General features: G+C 46.5%; 1 protein-coding gene across 3 annotated transcripts in view; it reads left to right on the top strand.

The window, feature by feature from the left end:
* vps13c (vacuolar protein sorting 13 homolog C) overlaps window positions 1–4,219 on the top strand; it is a 100,306-nt gene extending 96,087 nt beyond the window's left edge. For all 3 annotated transcript variants that reach the window (XM_042428348.1, XM_042428270.1, XM_042428545.1), the window contains 2 exons: window positions 1,604–1,687; window positions 1,796–4,219. In XM_042428348.1, coding sequence (XP_042284282.1) covers window positions 1,604–1,687; window positions 1,796–1,897 — 186 coding nt within the window. In that variant the 3' untranslated portion in view covers window positions 1,898–4,219. The remainder of the gene's footprint in view (window positions 1–1,603; window positions 1,688–1,795) is intronic.
* Window positions 4,220–21,454: the final 17,235 nt, after the last annotated feature.

Raw genomic sequence — 21,454 nt, 5'->3', positions numbered from 1 at the left:
AAGGGCGTTCCATGAAATATAAAAATCTTTGCAATTTAGCATCGCCGGGGTCTTTACATGTAATTAACCAAATTTGAAGTCACTTGGATTAAATGTCTAGGAGGAGTTTGCTAAAGTACAACACCTGTCAATGGCTTCACTTTGCAAAAAAAATGCACAATAGATTCAAAATGGCTGACTTCCTGTTGGATTTAGGGTATGGCTCCAACGTTCTCCTGACCGTAACGTTCTCCTGACTGTAACGTCCTCCTGACCGTAACGTCCTCCTGACCGTAACGTCCTTCTGACCGTAATGTCCTTCTGACCGTAACGTCCTTCTGACCGTAACGTCCTCCTGACCGTAACGTTCTCCTGACCGTAACGTCCTCCTGACCGTAACGTCCTCCTGACCGTAACGTCCTCCTGACCGTAACGTTCTCCTGACCGTGACGTCCTCCTGACCGTAACGTTCTTCTGACCGTAACGTCCTCCTGACCGTGACGTCCTCCTGACCGTGACGTCCTCCTGACCGTGACGTCCTCCTGACCGTGACGTCCTCCTGACCGTAACGTCCTCCTGACCGTGACGTCCTTCTGACCGTAACGTCCTTCTGACCGTAACGTCCTCCTGACCGTAACGTCCTCCTGACCGTGACGTCCTCCTGACCGTGACGTCCTCCTGACCGTGACGTCCTTCTGACCGTAACGTTCTCCTGACCGTAACGTCCTCCTGACCGTAACGTCCTTCTGACCGTAACGTCCTCCTGACCGTAACGTCCTCCTGACCGTAACGTTCTTCTGACCGTAACGTCCTCCTGACCGTAACGTCCTTCTGACCGTAACGTTCTCCTGACCGTAACGTCCTCCTGACCGTAACGTCCTTCTGACCGTAACGTTCTCCTGACCGTAACGTCCTCCTGACCGTAACGTTCTCCTGACCGTAACGTTCGTCTGACCGTAACGTCCTCCTGACCGTAACGTCCTTCTGACCGTAACGTCCTTCTGACCGTAACGTCCTCCTGACCGTGACGTCCTCCTGACCGTGACGTCCTCCTGACCGTAACGTCCTCCTGACCGTGACGTCCTCCTGACCGTGACGTCCTCCTGACCGTGACGTTCTTCTGACCGTGACGTCCTTCTGACCGTGACGTCCTCCTGACCGTGACGTCCTCCTGACCGTGACGTCCTCCTGACCGTGACGTCCTTCTGACCGTAACGTCCTCCTGACCGTAACGTTCTTCTGACCGTAACGTCCTTCTGACCGTGACGTCCTCCTGACCGTGACGTCCTCCTGACCGTGACGTCCTCCTGACCGTGACGTCCTCCTGACCGTGACGTCCTCCTGACCGTGACGTCCTTCTGACCGTAACGTCCTCCTGACCGTAACGTCCTTCTGACCGTAACGTCCTCCTGACCGTAACGTCCTTCTGACCGTAACGTCCTCCTGACCGTAACGTCCTCCTGACCGTAACGTCCTTCTGACCGTAACGTCCTTCTGACCGTAACGTTCTCCTGACCGTAACGTCCTTCTGACCGTAACGTTCTCCTGACCGTAACGTTCTCCTGACCGTAACATCCTCCTGACCGTAACGTCCTCCTGACCGTAACGTTCTTGTTTGTTTCAGGAACAGCAGAAGTTGAAGCTTCCTAAGAGAGACGGTCAGGAGTCTGTGCGGAGTGTCCAGCTCAGAGACACAAACACTGCTCAGGTAGTCACTGTGTGTGTGTGTGTGTGTGTGTGTGTGTGTGTGTGTGTGTGTACCTTTACCTTTGTGTGTGTGGCTCCTCCCTCACCTGGTTACCATGGTTATTCACAGAAGCTGCAGGCAGCCATATCAGATGCTCAGGTGGCGCAGCAGCAGCACCGCATGGCGAGGCAGAAGTCACAGCGCTTCCTGAAACTGCCCAACAAGCCCTGAGTCCACATCCAGGATGTTTATCTGGGATCTCAGTAAAAGCTGATGGTTTCTGTAAATGTGGGACTTTTCCTTCAAGAAATATAAACACCGTAAACATATAAACCCGTAATCATTTATTATTCAGATATATCCGATATGATCAATCTGGTCATTAATCAGAGAAAGTTGCTTCCTAAAACTACAGATCTTTGCTCTTGATCATCACATTCACACTCTGTTTTCATTCTCATCCAGCTGATCTGTGTCCGTGGTTACGGTCTTGTTTGTATCCATGGTTACAGAGTAGACTGTTTCCATGGTTACAGCCAAAGTAGCTAACAGCAAAATGTGAACAAGCAGATTAAAAACATTGATTCATTCATCATCAGTAACTCTTCATCAGCTGTTCTAGAGAGATCTTAATATCAGATGGATTTTTATTTAGACAAACAGCTTTTATTTACCCAGTTTAGAGCTGCTTTACTTCTTGGAGCTGCTACTTTTTGAGGTTGGGGATCAAATTCAGATCATGTTTTATTAATTTAGGTGCACAAACAGCTGCTCAGATGGATCCGTCCAATCAGCTGAGGAGCTGACTGAGCAGCGCACTGCAACAAACACCTGCTCAGGTGAATCCGTCCAATCAGCTGAGGAGCTGACTGAGCAGCGCACTACAGGGTTGTGGGTTTGATTCCCTTTGGAGCTCTTCTCGCACACCTCTGTAGTCTTTGTGACAAGTACGTTGGTGAAGTAGCCATGTATCGAAAGGAGGAAAGGACCCCCACACACTGTCTTCTGCTCAATAAAGATACTTTAATATACACAATGACCATATATACCCGAAGAAGCTCTTAATTTTTGAAACCAAAGAAACCATGTGTTCACTGTTATTCTGTCAGATGTTGTTTCTGACTTCCTGTTGCCTTCACAGCCTTCACAAAAAAATCAACAAATAACTGCATTCTATTAGAACATCTGAATATCTTTGAATACATGTAAATATGATGGTATGTATATCTGCCCTGCTGGTTGCCTGCAGTCTGATATGTATTTCTGCCCTGCTGGTTGCCTGCAGTCTGATATGTATTTCTGTCCTGCTGGTTGCCTGCAGGCTGATATGTATTTCTGCCCTGCTGGTTGCCTGCAGGCTGTTATGTATTTTTGCCCTGCAGGTTGCCTGCAGGCTGATATGTATTTTTGCCCTGCTGGTTGCCTGCAGGCTGTTATGTATTTTTGCTCTGCTGGTTGCCTGCAGTCTGATATGTATTTCTGTCCTGCTGGTTGCCTGCAGGCTGATATGTATTTCTGCCCTGCTGGTTGCCTGCAGTCTGATATGTATTTCTGTCCTGCTGGTTGCCTGCAGGCTGATATGTATTTCTGCCCTGCTGGTTGCCTGCAGGCTGTTATGTATTTTTGCTCTGCTGGTTGCCTGCAGGCCGATATGTATTTTTGCCCTGCTGGTTGCCTGCAGGCTGATATGTATTTTTGCCCTGCTGGTTGCCTGCAGGCTGATATGTTTTTTTGCCCTGCTGGTTGCCTGCAGGCTGATATGTTTTTTTGCCCTGCTTATTGCCTGCAGGCTGATATGTATTTCTGCCCTGCTGGTTGCCTGCAGGCTGATATGTATTTTTGCCCTGCTGGTTGCCTGCAGGCTGTTATGTATTTCTGCCCTGCTGGTTGCCTGCAGGCTGTTATGTATTTCTGCCCTGCTGGTTGCCTGCAGGCTGATATGTATTTCTGCCCTGCTGGTTGCCTGCAGGCTGCACAGTCATGTGTTGGAAGATGAAGCCATAGAAAGAATTTACTTCCCCGAAAATGTCAAACATCGTATTTGTGATGAAGTTTGATTGCTTTGCACTAAGAGAGTATTTACAGTAATCAGTGATAGAAATAAACACATGACGATCTGAAAACAACAAACTCATAAACAAGAGAATAAAATCCGACAGGAAAAGGAATTATTGTGCTGTTCTGAGATATCTGAGAGGAAAGTTTCAGATTTCTGATTCAGTTTGATTCAACAGGTTTGACTGTTTCATCACCTGCAGATCGTCATGTGTTTACAAAGTGAAGAATGAAGTTTGAGCTGGATGTTTACATGATCTGCTGCATGTAATGAAGAAATATCTGTCACTTTTATTTTTGTCTTTGTTGCTTTTCTTTGTGGCAGCAGCTGAACCTTGAAGGAAAAATATTTAGAAAACGCTGGAAAACATTAATAATTTTCTATAAAGTCCAGATTTATTGATGTCTGCTGTACTGTTGTTTTTTGAGAGTGAAACCTCAGTGCCATCTTCAAGTTGAATGTTAGAAAACCAAAAATAAATAAAAAGTTTTATCTGAGTAATTCACTAATCTTTAAAGGGCTGTTGTGGTGTAAAACAGTGAACTGATGTGTGGGATGATCAGGGTGATGTTGGGGCCTCCTGTGCTGTAAAATTACGACCTTCTGTCTCTTCGCTCTTTATAAGTTGTTTGAAACGTTGAAACTGGCGGCTGCAGAGCGAGCGGCGTTGAGGCGGTTACTAGTCGTTACTACGTCACACCAGAAAGTCCAATCAGATCAGCAGGAAGCTTCATCATGAGCCCGCCGCTGCCGCCGCCGCCGCCGCCCAACACTATGCTGAGTGTTTACATAATTTCTTAATTTTATTTTTATTTTACCTTTATTTTACCAGGCAGGACATTAAAAACAGTTTGTTATATACAGTGACCACCTGCAAGTGGCAGAAGACACTTGAAAAAGGGAAGGAAGGTGGGGGACAACAACAACAACAACAACAACAACAACAACAAGAAAAGAAGAACAACTAATCAAACAGAAGTAAACAATTACAAGTAAAACATATACAAGTATTAATCAAATAGAAGTAAAACATTTACAAATATCATTAAAAATATCTATAAGTAGGCCCTTAAAAGCAGACTGAGATAAACTGATCCAGTTTTAGCATTTATTGTAACAAATTCCAATCATTAGCAGCATCAGACTGGAATGACAACAGGCCAGAGGATGTGTTACTCTGATGTAAGAGGAAGTCTGTGTACAGTACTTGGCCACAAATATTGTCTGCAATAACTGATTTAAATAGGTAGGTGAGTATTCAAGAAGAGTTTTATGAATAAGCGTGAACCAGTGTATGTTAAGACCAGTATGCAGAGAGGGCCATTCAAGCATTCCTAGTAAACTGAATAGCAGAATGATAAATGATGTCAAGCTTTTGAAGTAAGGTTAAAGATGACTGTTAATCGTGCCGCAATGATCGGAGCTGCTATTTTTTAAAAAGAATGGAGTCAACCCATCTGACCCATCTGAGCCAGCAGGCTTTTAGGGTCCAAAGAGAACAATTCTTTCAAAACCTCGTCTTTCAGCAAAGTGTTGGAGAGAAAACCTGTGAGAGGCTGAGTTTAAACAAGTTGCAGGTAGCAAGAGGCTACATGAGAGGTTTTAGTTGGATTAGTGTGCAAGCGGTTCTTCCTTCTTCCAACTCAAATGAGAGGAAACAGAGACATGCCCAGACTTAATTAAATGATGATTTAAAAGATTGTAGTCGCAGTTTGCATCACAGCCGGATGACGAGCGAAGCAGCACACTGGAAGTGTTGCTGGTTGTTCAGCAGATAAAAAGTCTTTCCAGCCTTCCAGAGGACGGACGTTTACATCAGGAACGACTGAAATTCATTTCTGGAGACGATCTTCTCTCCGTTATCAGCGACCGGTTGTTTGTCTGCTGAACGACACTCAGCTGCAGGATTTTCTACTGTTTCATCTTCAGTCTGTGATGAAGTTTTAAAACATGGTTTCTTTCTGTTCCTCAGCTAAAGGAACATAATATATCTGAGCTAAAGCTAAGCTAACGTTTGAAAAACAGACTTTGACTTTGTGAGGAAACTTGGACTCGATCTCACCGTCCTGAAACTTCCTGTTGAGTCTCAGCTGAGCAGCAGCAGCTTCATAGATGCTATATACTGTCTGCAGACATTACTGCAGGTAAACATGCTGCTGCTTTCATTAGGGCCTGTTCTGATTGGCTGGGGGTGAAGGTGGGAGCCGCACCTCCAGCCAATCAGAGCAGCAGCTCATTAATAATGCAGGTTTGATGTAAATATCTTCAGAAACAGTCTGCTGGAGGACAGAGAGGAATCTGGCTGTAAGGAAAGATGGATTTAGAGAAATATAAACAACTTTTGGTGAATTAAATGTCACAAATATGTTTAAAATAGACTCAGTGTTTATAATAATGAGTCAAAAGGGCAGAATACACATCTTCAACATGTGAAAGCAGCAGCAGAGAGTCTTAGCTGTGTGTGTTTCGGTCTGTGGGGTCTCTGCAGGTCGTCGTCATGGCAACAACAGAAACCAGTAGAAGATGGTTTCCAGATGTTTCTGCTGTTTTCTGAAACTGAAACAAACGCTCAGCTGTTTCCTGATTGGTGGGTTTTCAGGTAGATGTGTGATCTGATTGGATATTTTAAATATCAGTTAGTGTGTGAGCAGTGAGGACTGACCTGGAGGAGCCGCCCCAGAGCATCATGGGTAAATTTCCTGCAGTAACCTGAGCTTGAGCCAACGGAAACATCTGGAAGAGATTCATCAGCCTGCTGAACAGAGAGAGGCTGACTCTACTGTTTCTACTGACTCTACTGTGACTCTTCCGTCACCAGAGTCTGCAGACAAAGAAAAAAACTGTTAAAATACAGAAAAACATCTGAACATAAAAGCACACAGCAGAACAAAATACAAGCTATTATTATTGTCATTATTGTCATTATTATGGTATATATTTTTATTTATACTCTGTATAGTCTATATATATATCCTTATTTATTTTCTTATTTAATCTGTATATATTTCTATATATATATATAATATATAGTTTTTTGTACATAATGTTTGTAACTGATTTTCGTTGTTTCAGCACAAAACAAACTGAATGTGACAGTAAAGTTTTCACAAGTTACGTTCACATCGGATGATTGTGCAGCATCATCACAGGTCAGGCTGGCTGGTTGCCATGGTGACAGTCAGTCGGTCCCCTCCTGCTGACCTTTGATATTGAACTCTGAGGATGTTTTTCAGTCCTCTCAGATTAAACTCTCATCCTGTCTCCACGGAAACACACTCCCTGATTTATGGTTTCCATGACGATAGTTTGAGGACTTCCTATTCAGACATCCATTCTTTAGTGTGACAGCTTGTTTGTGCAGATGGAGAAAAAATTATTAAAGCTCATATCCAAGCCTGTGGCAGAGCCCCCCCACCTCCCCATCTGCCATTATGCAGGTGAACACACACCTGGAGCTGCTGGACTGTGATTATCAGAGCAACATGTTAGAAGACTTTTTATTAAACTTAAAGAAAATGGTTCGTATTGTGGTTGTATGTGGAAGGGGGGGGGGGGGGGGGGGGCAAACGGCAAACATCCTCTGAGGAGACGAGATGTATACATGATGAGATAAAAGATTTATTTCAGTCACAGAGGTCAGAGACACAAAGATCACAACACATCACCAAAATACACCTTACACTGTGTCCTCAGGCCACCGCACTGACCTCAAACTGCTGCTCCGGGAAGCTCCAGGAAGCTCCAGGAAAGGGTCAGTGAACGCCTCACTGTCTGTAAACACATTGAGGCCTCGCAGGGTCAGTGAACGCCTTACTGTAGGGTTACCCGACCCAACAGCAAGGCACCTAAAGGCGTTCACTGACCCTGCGAGGCCTCAGTGTGTTTACAGACAGTGATGCGTTCACTGACCCTGCGAGGCCTCAGTGTGTTTACAGACAGTGAGGCGTTCACTGACCCTGCGAGGCCTCAGTGTGTTTACAGACAGTGATGCGTTCACTGACCCTGCGAGGCCCCAGTGTGTTTACAGACAGTGATGCGTTCACTGACCCTGCGAGGCCTCAGTGTGTTTACAGACAGTGATGCGTTCACTGACCCTGCGAGGCCTCAGTGTGTTTACAGACAGTGATGCGTTCACTGACCTTGCGAGGCCTCAGTGTGTTTACAGACAGTGAGGCGTTCACTGACCCTGCGAGGCCTCAGTGTGTTTACAGACAGTGAGGCGTTCACTGACCCTGCGAGGCCTCAGTGTGTTTACAGACAGTGATGCGTTCACTGACCCTGCGAGGCCTCAGTGTGTTTACAGACAGTGAGGCGTTCACTGACCCTGCGAGGCCTCAGTGTGTTTACAGACAGTGATGCGTTCACTGACCCTGCGAGGCCTCAGTGTGTTTACAGACAGTGATGCGTTCACTGACCCTGCGAGGCCCCAGTGTGTTTACAGACAGTGATGCGTTCACTGACCCTGCGAGGCCCCAGTGTGTTTACAGACAGTGATGCGTTCACTGACCCTGCGAGGCCTCAGTGTGTTTACAGACAGTGATGCGTTCACTGACCCTGCGAGGCCTCAGTGTGTTTACAGACAGTGATGCGTTCACTGACCCTGCGAGGCCTCAGTGTGTTTACAGACAGTGATGCGTTCACTGACCCTGCGAGGCCTCAGTGTGTTTACAGACAGTGAGGCGTTCACTGACCCTGCGAGGCCTCAGTGTGTTTACAGACAGTGAGGCGTTCACTGACCCTGCGAGGCCTCAGTGTGTTTACAGACAGTGATGCGTTCACTGACCCTGCGAGGCCTCAGTGTGTTTACAGACAGTGATGCGTTCACTGACCCTGCGAGGCCTCAGTGTGTTTACAGACAGTGATGCGTTCACTGACCCTGCGAGGCCTCAGTGTGTTTACAGAGACCTTCCTGTTTACTTAAACCTTCATTTAACTGAAACATCTGCAGGACTTTGAAGTCGATGATGTCAGCTCACTTCTTCTTCTGCTGTCAGGTTACAGTCTGACAGCTGGACTGAGACTATAACTGTATGTTTATGTTATTGTTTTGCTGATGCCCCCCCGCCACTCTGACCTTCTCTACAGCTACTCCTGTTAGTCGTGTGCTGTTGTCTCAGCGGACTGTAGCAGCTTTTATTGCTGAGCAGCAGTGAGTCACAGCTTTAGTCTCTGCTGGAGTTTTGACTCATAAAACAGAAACATCCTGAAACATCAGAAACAAACCTGGAAATCATTTTCTGCTCATTTTCTGCTGATGGAGGAGGCTGATGATTAGCCTGCAAATGCACCGATATCATCAACTAACTCACTGGATAACAGCAGTTTATCTTTATGTTACTACATATACTGTATATACCATGAACAATATACTCATCCATTCATTTTCCGCTGCTTATCTGGGACCAGGTTGTGTTGGCATCAGACTTAGTGAGGAAACCCGGACATCCTTCTCCCCAGCAATGCCCTCCAGATCCTCCCGGGGAATCCCAAGGTGTTCCCATGCCAGGAGAGATATGTGGTCCCTCCAGTGTGCACTGAGTCCAGAGGGGGTGTCCAGGAGGATCCTAACCAGCAGCAGCAGCAGCTCCACTCCGAGCTCCCCACGGATGTCCGAGCTCCTCACCTGATCTCTAAGGCTGAGCCCAGACTCTCTCCAGAGGAAACTCATTTCAGCTGCTTGTATCCATGACCTCATTCTTTCAGTCACTGACAGAAGCTCGTGACCATAGGTGAGGGTTGGAATGTAGACTGATACTTGAACTCCTTGATACTTCACTTGGGGCAGCAACTCACTCCCAACCCAGAAAGAGCAGTCCACTGTTTTCTGGCAGAGCAGTGTAAAGGGATGTAACAGGGGCAAGCCCCTTTACTGAAATACTACAGTTTGTATCTTGGGTAGAGCACCTCAGTAAGAGAGAGATCAGACAACACCACGACAGGATTAATTGTTATAACAATTTATTTCTAGAATTCTCTAACAAGGGGCCATAATTAAATGCCTTGTCTATACACACTGAACAATACTTAAAATAACCAGACTGAACAACAACATGCACTAAAACTCACTAAATTCAGCTCAGTCTTAAACAACAGAGTTCATCTCACAGGTCTAATGATGAAACAGCAGCATAATTACTAAATGTCCCTTAATAATTAGATTAATCAGAGAAATAAATAACTACTAAAACAGAATAAAACAGTAGTCTAACCAAAAAGACAGCAGAAGCTAGGCTGGTTTTAAATGATCACAGTATAAAAACAATGGTACATTAAAATGTGCGCACTCAATTAAATGGAAAAACATCCCAGAGCCTTTAGGTTGAGAGACTCAATGCAGGAGGATTCTCTCTCTGCTACTCGATATCCCATAATTCACAGAATCACAAGCACAATAGCGCCCCACAACTGAATCAGAATTTTTGCCCGGTTTGTAATACCAAACAGGAGAAAGTCATGTAGCCTCCACCTCAGTCGGTCTGGAACTGCTGACTGAAACACTGGCAGTCAGCTGATTATCCCAGTTCACCACAGCTGTGGTGTTTACATCCCACAGCTCGCCAGCAGGAGGCAGAAGGAGAGAGAGTGCAGGTGATTAGTACAAGCAGGTACTAAACATTATTCCACTGTACCCCTTACAGCACAATGGCCTCAGATTTGGAGGTGCTGACTCTCATCCCTGCCGCTTCACATTCAGCTGCAAACTGTCCCAGTTCCTGCTGGAGGCCACGGTGTGTTGAAGCCAACAGAACCACATCATCTGCAAAAAGCAGAGAAGCAATCCTGGGGTTCCCAAACCAGACACTCTCCTCCCCCTAGCTGCACCTTGAAATTCTGTCCTTGAATATCACAAACAGAATTGGTGACAAGGGACAACCCCGGCAGAGCCCAACACCCACTGAGAACAAGTCTGACTTACTGCAGAGAATGCAGACACGGCTCTCACTGTGGTTATATAAGGACTGAATCGTTTGCAGCAACGGACCCGGTACTCCATACTCCCGCAGCACCGCCCACAAGGTGCCCAGAGGGACACGGTCGTAAACCTTCTCCAAGTCCACAAAGCACATGTAGACTGGATATACAAACTCCCATAACTCCTCAAGTATCCTTGCAAGGTTGAAGAGCTGGTCCACTGTTCCACGGCCAGGACGGATCCTTATTGTTCCTCCTGAATCTGAGGTTCAACAATCAGCCTGAGCCTCCCCTCCAGCACCCTGGCATAAGCTTTTCCTGGGAGGCTGAGTAGTGTGATCCCTCCATAGTTGAAGCACACCCTCCGGTACCATTTTTTAAAAATGGGAACCACCACCCCGGTCCACCAGGCCACAGGCACTGTCCCCAATTTCCATATGACACTGAAGAGGCGTACCAGCCATGACAGCCCAACAATGTCCAGAGCCTTCAGCATCTCAGGGCGAATCTTATCCACACCTGGCACTTTGCCACCGAGGAGCTTTTTGACTACCTCAGAGACCTCTGCCAGGGGTATAAGTGAGGCTTTCCCTGAGTCGTCCAACTCTGACTCCTCCTTAGAGGGCATGTTGGTTGGGTTTAGGAGATCCTCAAAGTGTTCCTTCCATCGCCTGACAATGTCAGTTCACCTCTGCTGAAAACAGCATGGGCTTAGCCCTGCTTCCCCTTCCTGAGTTGCCTGATGGTTTGCCAGAACTTCTTTTAGACCAACAGAAAGTCCTTCTCCATGGCCTCCATGAACTCCTCCCACACCCAGGTTTTTGCTACAGCATCCACCTGAGCTGCTGTCCTTTTGGTACTTTGGTATCCATCTGCTGCTTCAGGAGACCCCTGGGCCAGCCAGACCTGAAAGGCCTCCTTCTTCAGCTTGACGGCCTCCTTCACCACTGATGTCCAGTTCTCAGGTTGCCGTCCCAACAGGCACGAATGACCCTCCGACCACAACTTTGAGCAGCCGCCTCCTCAACTGAGGTCCTGAACATGGCCCACTCGGATTCTATCATTTGGGTCTCCCAGGTCTGTCCAGCAGCCTCCCCCGCCACCTGATCCAACTCACCACCAGGTGGAGATCAGCTGACAGTTCTGCTCCTCTCTTTACCCAAGTGTCCAAGACATGCAGCCGCAGATCTGATGACACTAACTACAAAGTCCATCATAGATCTTTGGCCTAAGGTGTTCTGGTACCAGGTACACTTATGAATAACCTTATGTTTGAATATGGTGTTTGTTATGGCCAATCCATGTCTAGCACAGAAATCCAGTAACAGACACGTGCTTCCATTAGAGCAGTTGCCCACCCAAAACCACATAGAAACTGTGTCTGTCCCCAAAACCACATAGAAACTGTGTCTGTCCCCAAAACCACATAGAAACTGTGTCTGTCCCCAAAACCACATAGAGACTGTGTCTGTCCCCAAAACCACATAGAGACTGTGTCTGTCCTCTGACCCCTTAAATCAATTAAATCTAAAATAAACAGAAGAGGATTCATTCATAAAAATCTAATAAAAATTAACACCAACATTGCAACAGTACAACAAAATAAGATAATTAAATGTGGACTCTTGAACATTAGATCTCTGTCATCTAAAGTCGTATTAATAAACGATTTAATCTCAGATCATCATATTGATTGATTGTCTTACTGAAACCTGGCTGCTATTTGTTATAGTGAACCGTCCTCCTGGTCCGTACTCTGAACTCTTATCTGAACTCTCAGAGTTTTTGTCGTATTTAGTCCTTAGTACAGATAAAGTAATTATAGTAGGTGATTTAATATTCATGTGGACGTTGATAATGACAGTCTCAGCACTGCATTCATCTCATTATTAGACTCAACTGGCTTCTCTCAGTGTGTAAATAATCCCACTCACTGTCTGAACCACACCCTCCACCTTGTTCTGACTTACAGCATTGAAATTGAACATTTAATAGTTTTTCCACAAAATCCTATTTTATCAGATCATTACTTAATAACTCTTGAATTCCTATTACTGGATTACACACCATTAGACAAAAATGTCCTCACTAGCAAGTTTTTGCTGACATGCAAGACATTGATAAGAGGGAGAAAGAGGAAGATGACAGAGACCTGATCTTCACCAGAGGAGGATTATCACTTACCACAACACCAGAGATGTGCCAGTCACATACTGAACCTCATGGCAACCAAAGATACAGAAGAGGCTGCCAAAATTTCAGGGCCATTCAAAAAAAACATCCAGATCCACCCTGAGGAAATGTCAAGCCCTCTGGAACAAACACAGCTGCAGCAGGCAGGCCTCAGACATCATCCAGGAAATACTTGGAAGCCAGCTGGTCATTACAAATGCAATTCACTGGAACTCCACCTACGACTAAAGAGAATCACCACTGCAAGAGAAGGAAACCTGGATGATGTATGTGGGAGGCTTGAGGTACCTTGCTTCAAACAACCAGAGAAGACATTCATCAGTGAATATGTCATGGTAAATACTATAAGTGTACAATATACTCTCCACACAACAGATCCAGTGATTAGAATTCAGTGTTGCTTATAGCAGTGTATTGTAGAGGATACTTGGATCATAGAGGCTATATTTAAATGTTCAGATTCAATCATATCACATCTTGATAAAAATTGTACCACTTTGTGTTTCGGGTGGTTGCTCCATTTTCAAAAGCCCTTGATATCCTCCAATCTGACAAGATGGCCAACTATGGAGTGTTGCTGCCCACTTTACCCACCAGAAGATCAAGAGAGTCCAAGCTCCAGTATTGCTATTGGTTGACATTATATCATCATTATTGCTTAAATTAATATTTTACACTTAACCATTTTTAGAAGTTTCTGTAAGATACTCACAAATATAAAAATATATAAGAGTTCAGAGTACGGACCAGGAGGACGGTTCACTATAACACATAGAACTGGCTGTAAAGTTTTCCAGGTTGGCTGAGAGACTAAGAACAAGACTTTCTAATGAGTTATAATGAAGTTCAGGTCTAGAGTTGATAATTAGGCTGTGACTCCTCCTCCTCGGCCAGTGTCTGGAGGAATGTGAGTATTAATATGACTGGGAGGACTGGATTCATTTAGACTGACATGTTCCTCATGACACAGCCAGGTTTCAGTAAGACAATCAATCAATATGATGATCTGAGATTAAATCGTTTATTAATACGGCTTCAGATGACAGAGATCTAATGTTCAAGAGTCCACATTTAATTCTCTTATTTTGTTGAACTGTTGCAGTGTTGGTGTTTATTTTATTAGATTTTTATGAATGACTCTTCTGTTTATTTTAGATTCAATAGATTTAAGTGGTCGGGGGTCAGACGCAGTCTCTATGTGGTTTTGGGGACAGATGCAGTCTCTATGTGGTTTTGGGGACAGATGCAGTCTCTATGTGGTTTTGGGGACAGACACAGTCTCTATGTGGTTTTGGGGACAGACGTGGTCTCTATGTGGTTTTGGGGACAGACGCGGTCTCTATGTGGTTTTGGGGGCAGACGCGGTCTCTATGTGGTTTTGGGGACAGATGTGGTCTCTATGTGGTTTTGGGGACAGACACGGTCTCTATGTGGTTTTGGGGGCAGACGCGGTCTCTATGTGGTTTTGGGGACAGACGTGGTCTCTTTGTGGTTTTGGGGACAGACGTGGTCTCTATGTGGTTTTGGGGACAGACGTGGTCTCTTTGTGGTTTTGGGGACAGACGTGGTCTCTTTGTGGTTTTGGGGACAGACGTGGTCTCTATGTGGTTTTGGGGACAGACGCGGTCTCTATGTGGTTTTGGGGGCAGACGCGGTCTCTATGTGGTTTTGGGGACAGACGTGGTCTCTATGTGGTTTTGGGGACAGACACGGTCTCTATGTGGTTTTGGGGACAGACGTGGTCTCTATGTGGTTTTGGGGACAGACGTGGTCTCTATGTGGTTTTGGGGACAGACGCGGTCTCTTTGTGGTTTTGGGGACAGACACGGTCTCTATGTGGTTTTGGGGACAGACGTGGTCTCTATGTGGTTTTGGGGACAGACGTGGTCTCTATGTGGTTTTGGGGACAGACACAGTCTCTATGTGGTTTTGGGGACAGACACGGTCTCTATGTGGTTTTGGGGACAGACACAGTCTCTATGTGGTTTTGGGGACAGACGTGGTCTCTATGTGGTTTTGGGGACAGACGCGGTCTCTTTGTGGTTTTGGGGACAGACGCGGTCTCTATGTGGTTTTGGGGACAGACGCGGTCTCTATGTGGTTTTGTGGACAGACGCGGTCTCTATGTGGTTTTGGGGACAGATGCGGTCTCTATGTGGTTTTGTGGACAGACGTGGTCTCTATGTGGTTTTGGGGACAGATGCGGTCTCTATGTGGTTTTGGGGACAGACATGGTCTCTATGTGGTTTTGGGGACAGACACAGTCTCTATGTGGTTTTGGGGACAGACGTGGTCTCTATGTGGTTTTGGGGACAGACATGGTCTCTATGTGGTTTTGGGGACAGACGTGGTCTCTATGTGGTTTTGGGTGGGTAACTGCTCTAATGGAAGTGCAGAGAAGCGTGTAGGACTGCAGCTCTGCCTCCTGGTCTCAGTTCTGGGTCGTCATGGTTTTGGTTTTCTAGGTAGAAAGAATCAAACAGATAAAAACATAAATATTTACAAGTGTTTTCAAAAACAGCTGATTGAAACTTGACACCTGAGTTACTTTGATAACTGATGAAGAGCTGAGGACACCTGGACAGTCCTCTCTGTGACTGGTGACCTTTGACCCCACTGATGGAAGTCATCACAAACACATCAACAGGAAGAGACCCTCAGGACGTTTTCTATGGTTTTATGACGGCACTCAAGAAACAGACTGAAGGAAACTTTATTGATCCCTGCAGGAGAGTCAATAATAAACTTTATTGATCCCTGCAGGAGAGTCAATAATAAACTTTATTGATCCCTGCAGGAGAGTCAATAATAAACTTTATTGATCCCTGCAGGAGAGTCAATAATAAACTTTATTGATCCCTGCAGGAGAGTCAATAATAAACTTTATTGATCCCTGCAGGAGAGTTTGGCTGCTGCACAGACAACAGAGTCTCTGTTAACACACATGAACACGTTCAGACAACAGGAAGCTGATCTGAAAACAGAAACGCCATCAATAACTACAATCAGTTCAATAATGATCAGATCAATAATAAACATTATTTTTAAAGTGAATCTGTACTGCCTGTCTGCCGGGACTGATAATCACCTTAACGACGGCGGCCGGGTGACCGCCCGGTTTACATGTGACACCTTAATGACGGCGGCCGGGTGACCGCCCGGTTTACATGTGACACCTTAATGACGGCGGCCGGGTGACCGCCCGGTTTACATGTGACACCTTAATGACGGCGGCCAGGTGACCGCCCGGTTTACATGTGACACCTTAACGACGGCGGCCGTGTGACCACCCGGTTTACATATGACACCTTAACGACGGCGGCCAGGTGACCATCCGGTTTACATGTCACACCTGAGCGATGGCGCCCGGGTGACCGCCTGGTTTACATGTGACACCTTAACGACGGCGCCCGGGTGACCGCCCGGTTTACATGTGACACCTTAACGACGGCGTCACACCTTAGCGGAGCTGCAAACATCCTGCAGGTCCTGCTGATCAGTAGTTGCTCTGAACCAGATTTAATTGGCTGGAGGAATCTGGGAAGAAAACTCATTGGCCAGATGTGATGATGTCAGAGTTATGACATCGTTGCACCGTGGAAAGAGGAAGTGATAAGACAGAACAAAAAGCTTCACTGAGCGATCAAATAAAAACAGGAAGATACATAAAAGTTTATAAATCAGCGTTTCCAGCGGTGGAGATATGTGGTTTCCAGCGGTGGAGATATGTGGTTTCCAGCTGTGGAGATATGTGGTTTCCAGCTGTGGAGATATGTGGTTTCCAGCGGTGGAGATACGTGGTTTCCAGCTGTGGAGATATGTGGTTTCCAGCTGTGGAGATATGTGGTTTCCAGCGGTGGAGATATGTGGTTTCCAGCTGTGGAGATACGTGGTTTCCAGCTGTGGAGATATGTGGTTTCCAGCTGTGGAGATATGTGGTTTCCAGCGGTGGAGATATGTGGTTTCCAGCTGTGGAGATACGTGGTTTCCAGAGGTGGAGATATGTGGTTTCCAGCGGTGGAGATATGTGGTTTCCAGCTGTGGAGATATGTGGTTTCCAGCGGTGGAGATATGTGGTTTCCAGCTGTGGAGATACGTGGTTTCCAGCTGTGAAGATACGTGGTTTCCAGGTCTTTGGCGGTGGAGATACGTGGTTTCCAGCGGTGGAGATATGTGGTTTCCAGCTGTGGAGATATGTGGTTTCCAGAGGTGGAGATATGTGGTTTCCAGCGGTGGAGATATGTGGTTTCCAGCTGTGGAGATACGTGGTTTCCAGCTGTGGAGATACGTGGTTTCCAGCGGTGGAGATATGTGGTTTCCAGAGGTGGAGATATGTGGTTTCCAGCGGTGGAGATATGTGGTTTCCAGCGGTGGAGATATGTGGTTTCCAGCTGTGGAGATATGTGGTTTCCAGAGGTGGAGATATGTGGTTTCCAGCTGTGGAGATACGTGGTTTCCAGCGGTGGAGATATGTGGTTTCCAGCTGTGGAGATACGTGGTTTCCAGCTGTGGAGATACGTGGTTTCCAGCGGTGGAGATATGTGGTTTCCAGCTGTGGAGATACGTGGTTTCCAGCTGTGGAGATACGTGGTTTCCAGCGGTGGAGATATGTGGTTTCCAGCTGTGGAGATACGTGGTTTCCAGCTGTGGAGATACGTGGTTTCCAGCGGTGGAGATATGTGGTTTCCAGCTGTGGAGATATGTGGTTTCCAGCTGTGGAGATATGTGGTTTCCAGAGGTGGAGATATGTGGTTTCCAGCGGTGGAGATATGTGGTTTCCAGCGGTGGAGATATGTGGTTTCCAGAGGTGGAGATATGTGGTTTCCAGAGGTGGAGATATGTGGTTTCCAGAGGTGGAGATATGTGGTTTCCAGCGGTGGAGATATGTGGTTTCCAGCTGTGGAGATATGTGGTTTCCAGAGGTGGAGATATGTGGTTTCCAGCGGTGGAGATATGTGGTTTCCAGAGGTGGAGATATGTGGTTTCCAGAGGTGGAGATATGTGGTTTCCAGCGGTGGAGATATGTGGTTTCCAGCTGTGGAGATATGTGGTTTCCAGAGGTGGAGATATGTGGTTTCCAGAGGTGGAGATATGTGGTTTCCAGCTGTGGAGATATGTGGTTTCCAGAGGTGGAGATATGTGGTTTCCAGCGGTGGAGATATGTGGTTTCCAGCTGTGGAGATACGTGGTTTCCAGCGGTGGAGATATGTGGTTTCCAGCTGTGGAGATATGTGGTTTCCAGGTCTTTGGCGGTGGAGATACGTGGTTTCCAGCGGTGGAGATACGTGGTTTCCAGCGGTGGAGATATGTGGTTTCCAGCTGTGGAGATATGTGGTTTCCAGCTGTGGAGATACGTGGTTTCCAGCTGTGGAGATATGTGGTTTCCAGCTGTGGAGATATGTGGTTTCCAGCGGTGGAGATATGTGGTTTCCAGCTGTGGAGATACGTGGTTTCCAGCTGTGGAGATATGTGGTTTCCAGGTCTTTGGCGGTGGAGATACGTGGTTTCCAGCTGTGGAGATATGTGGTTTCCAGCTGTGGAGATATGTGGTTTCCAGCTGTGGAGATATGTGGTTTCCAGCGGTGGAGATATGTGGTTTCCAGCGGTGGAGATATGTGGTTTCCAGCTGTGGAGATATGTGGTTTCCAGAGGTGGAGATATGTGGTTTCCAGAGGTGGAGATATGTGGTTTCCAGCTGTGGAGATATGTGGTTTCCAGAGGTGGAGATATGTGGTTTCCAGCGGTGGAGATATGTGGTTTCCAGCTGTGGAGATACGTGGTTTCCAGCGGTGGAGATATGTGGTTTCCAGCTGTGGAGATATGTGGTTTCCAGGTCTTTGGCGGTGGAGATACGTGGTTTCCAGCGGTGGAGATACGTGGTTTCCAGCGGTGGAGATATGTGGTTTCCAGCTGTGGAGATATGTGGTTTCCAGCTGTGGAGATACGTGGTTTCCAGCTGTGGAGATATGTGGTTTCCAGCTGTGGAGATATGTGGTTTCCAGCGGTGGAGATATGTGGTTTCCAGCTGTGGAGATACGTGGTTTCCAGCTGTGGAGATATGTGGTTTCCAGGTCTTTGGCGGTGGAGATACGTGGTTTCCAGCTGTGGAGATATGTGCTTTCCAGCTGTGGAGATATGTGGTTTCCAGGTCTTTGGCGGTGGAGATATGTGGTTTCCAGCTGTGGAGATATGTGGTTTCCAGGTCTTTGGCGGTGGAGATACGAGGTGGTCTGCTGACGTGTCTCACCTGAGGCTGCGGCTCTGGAATGTGAATCTGTGTTAAAAACAAAAAACCTCGTAAAGAGAAAACAGTGAAAACAGTGAAAACAGTGGTTAGTGATGGAACCTGGGTGGTCTTCACCCAGGGAGGGGGGTCTACTCCTCTACTCCTCCAGCAGGGAGGGGGGGTCTACTCCTCCACCACGGAGGGGGGGGTCTACTCCTCCACTCCTCCTCCAGGGAGGGGGGGTCTCCTGCTCCTCTATAGAACGTACTACAGTGTATCTACAGGAGCGAGTGTTTCAGTGGGCTTTGTTTCTGGCAGCAGGTCTCGTGTTGTGGTTGAACAGAGATGTATCTCGGTGGTTCTGATCCGTGTGAACACGTGTTAGTGGTTGAACAGTGATGTATCTCAGTGGTTCTGATCCGTGTGAACACGTGTTAGTGGTTGAACAGTGGTGTATCTCGGTGGTTCTGATCCGTGTGAACACGTGTTAGTGGTTGAACAGTGATGTATCTCAGTGGTTCTGATCCGTGTGAATATGTGTTAGTGGTTGAACAGTGATGTATCTCGGTGGTTCTGATCCGTGTGAACACGTGTTAGTGGTTGAACAGTGATGTATCTCGGTGGTTCTGATCCGTGTGAACACGTGTTAGTGGTTGAACAGTGATGTATCTCGGTGGTTCTGATCCGTGTGAATATGTGTTAGTGGTTGAACAGTGGTGTATCTCGGTGGTTCTGATCCGTGTGAATATGTGTTAGTGGTTGAACAGTGGTGTATCTCGGTGGTTCTGATCCGTGTGAATATGTGTTAGTGGTTGAACAGTGGTGTATCTCGGTGGTTCTGATCCGTGTGAATATGTGTTAGTGGTTGAACAGTGGTGTATCTCGGTGGTTCTGATCCGTGTGAATATGTGTTAGTGGTTGAACAGTGGTGTATCTCGGTGGTTCTGATCCGTGTGAATACGTGTTAGTGGTTGAACAGAGATGTATCTCGGTGGTTCTGATCCGTGTGAACACGTGTTAGTGGTTGAACAGTGGTGTATCTCGGTGGTTCTGATCCGTGTGAACACGTGTTAGTGGTTGAACAGTGGTGTATCTCGGTGGTTCTGATCCGTGTGAATACGTGTTAGTGGTTGAACAGAGATGTATCTCGGTGGTTCTGATCCGTGTGAACACGTGTTAGTGGTTGAACAGTGGTGTATCTCGGTGGTTCTGATCCGTGTGAACACGTGTTAGTGGTTGAACAGAGATGTATCTCGGTGGTTCTGATCCGTGTGAATACGTGTTAGTGGTTGAACAGTGGTGTATCTCGGTGGTTCTGATCCGTGTGAACACGTGTTAGTGGTTGAACAGTGATGTATCTCGGTGGTTCTGATCCGTGTGAACACGTGTTAGTGGTTGAACAGTGGTGTATCTCGGTGGTTCTGATCCGTGTGAACACGTGTTAGTGTAAACTGGAGAGTTTGGAAGTGAGGACGTAAACATGTCAAAGGTTTTGTTGCTTGTTTGTGTTTGAGTGAGAAAAGTATTGAGGACATTTGAAGGCTGCAGTCACTGAACGCTTTCTGTGTGAAAACTATGCAAATGTGTCACAGTTTGATCCTGAACTGTTGCTGTTGAAGAGTTTGAACATGTGGACTCAGTATTGATCCCTGCAGGGAACCGATCAGAAACATCTGTAACCGTTGAGACAGTCAAACACAGTTTCAACCTCATGTCGACTATAAATATTAAACATATATAAACGATTTACGTCAGAACGAGTTCATGTCGTCACTGCTCAGTGACTCTTATCACCAGAGACAGACCGAAGCTTCTGGTTACTGTCAGTGTGTGTGTGTGTGTGTGTGTGTGTGTGTGTGTTGGGTCACACTCAGAGGTCATATTGACCAGGTTATTTAGGGAACAGCTGATATGACTTCCTTTAACAGCAGGAAGTGTGTTCAGATTATTTCTTGTGTGTGTGTGTGTATGTGTGTGTGTGTGTGTATGTGTGTGTGTGTATGTGTGTGTGTGTGTGTGTGTGTGTGTATGTGTGTGTATGTGTGTGTGTGTGTGTGTATGTGTGTGTGTGTATGTGTGTGCGTGTGTATGTATGTGTGTGTGTGTATGTGTGTGTGTGTGTATGTATGTGTGTGTGTGTATGTGTGTGTGTGTATGTGTGTGTGTGTGTATGTGTGTGTGTGTATGTGTGTGTGTGTGTATGTGTGTGTGTGTGTGTATGTGTGTGTGTGTATGTGTGTGTGTGTGTATGTGTGTGTGTGTATGTGTGTGTGTGTGTATGTATGTGTGTGTGTGTATGTGTGTGTGTGTGTATGTATGTGTGTGTGTGTATGTGTGTGTGTGTGTGTGTGTGTGTGTATGTGTGTGTGTGTGTGTGTGTGTGTGTGTGTGTGTGTGTGTG

The sequence above is a fragment of the Thunnus maccoyii genome, chromosome 1 (genome assembly GCF_910596095.1).
Source record: "Thunnus maccoyii chromosome 1, fThuMac1.1, whole genome shotgun sequence".
NCBI lineage: Eukaryota > Metazoa > Chordata > Actinopteri > Scombriformes > Scombridae > Thunnus > Thunnus maccoyii.
Note: the sequence above shows the minus strand (reverse complement) of the source record. Positions and strands in the feature narration are given on the sequence as shown.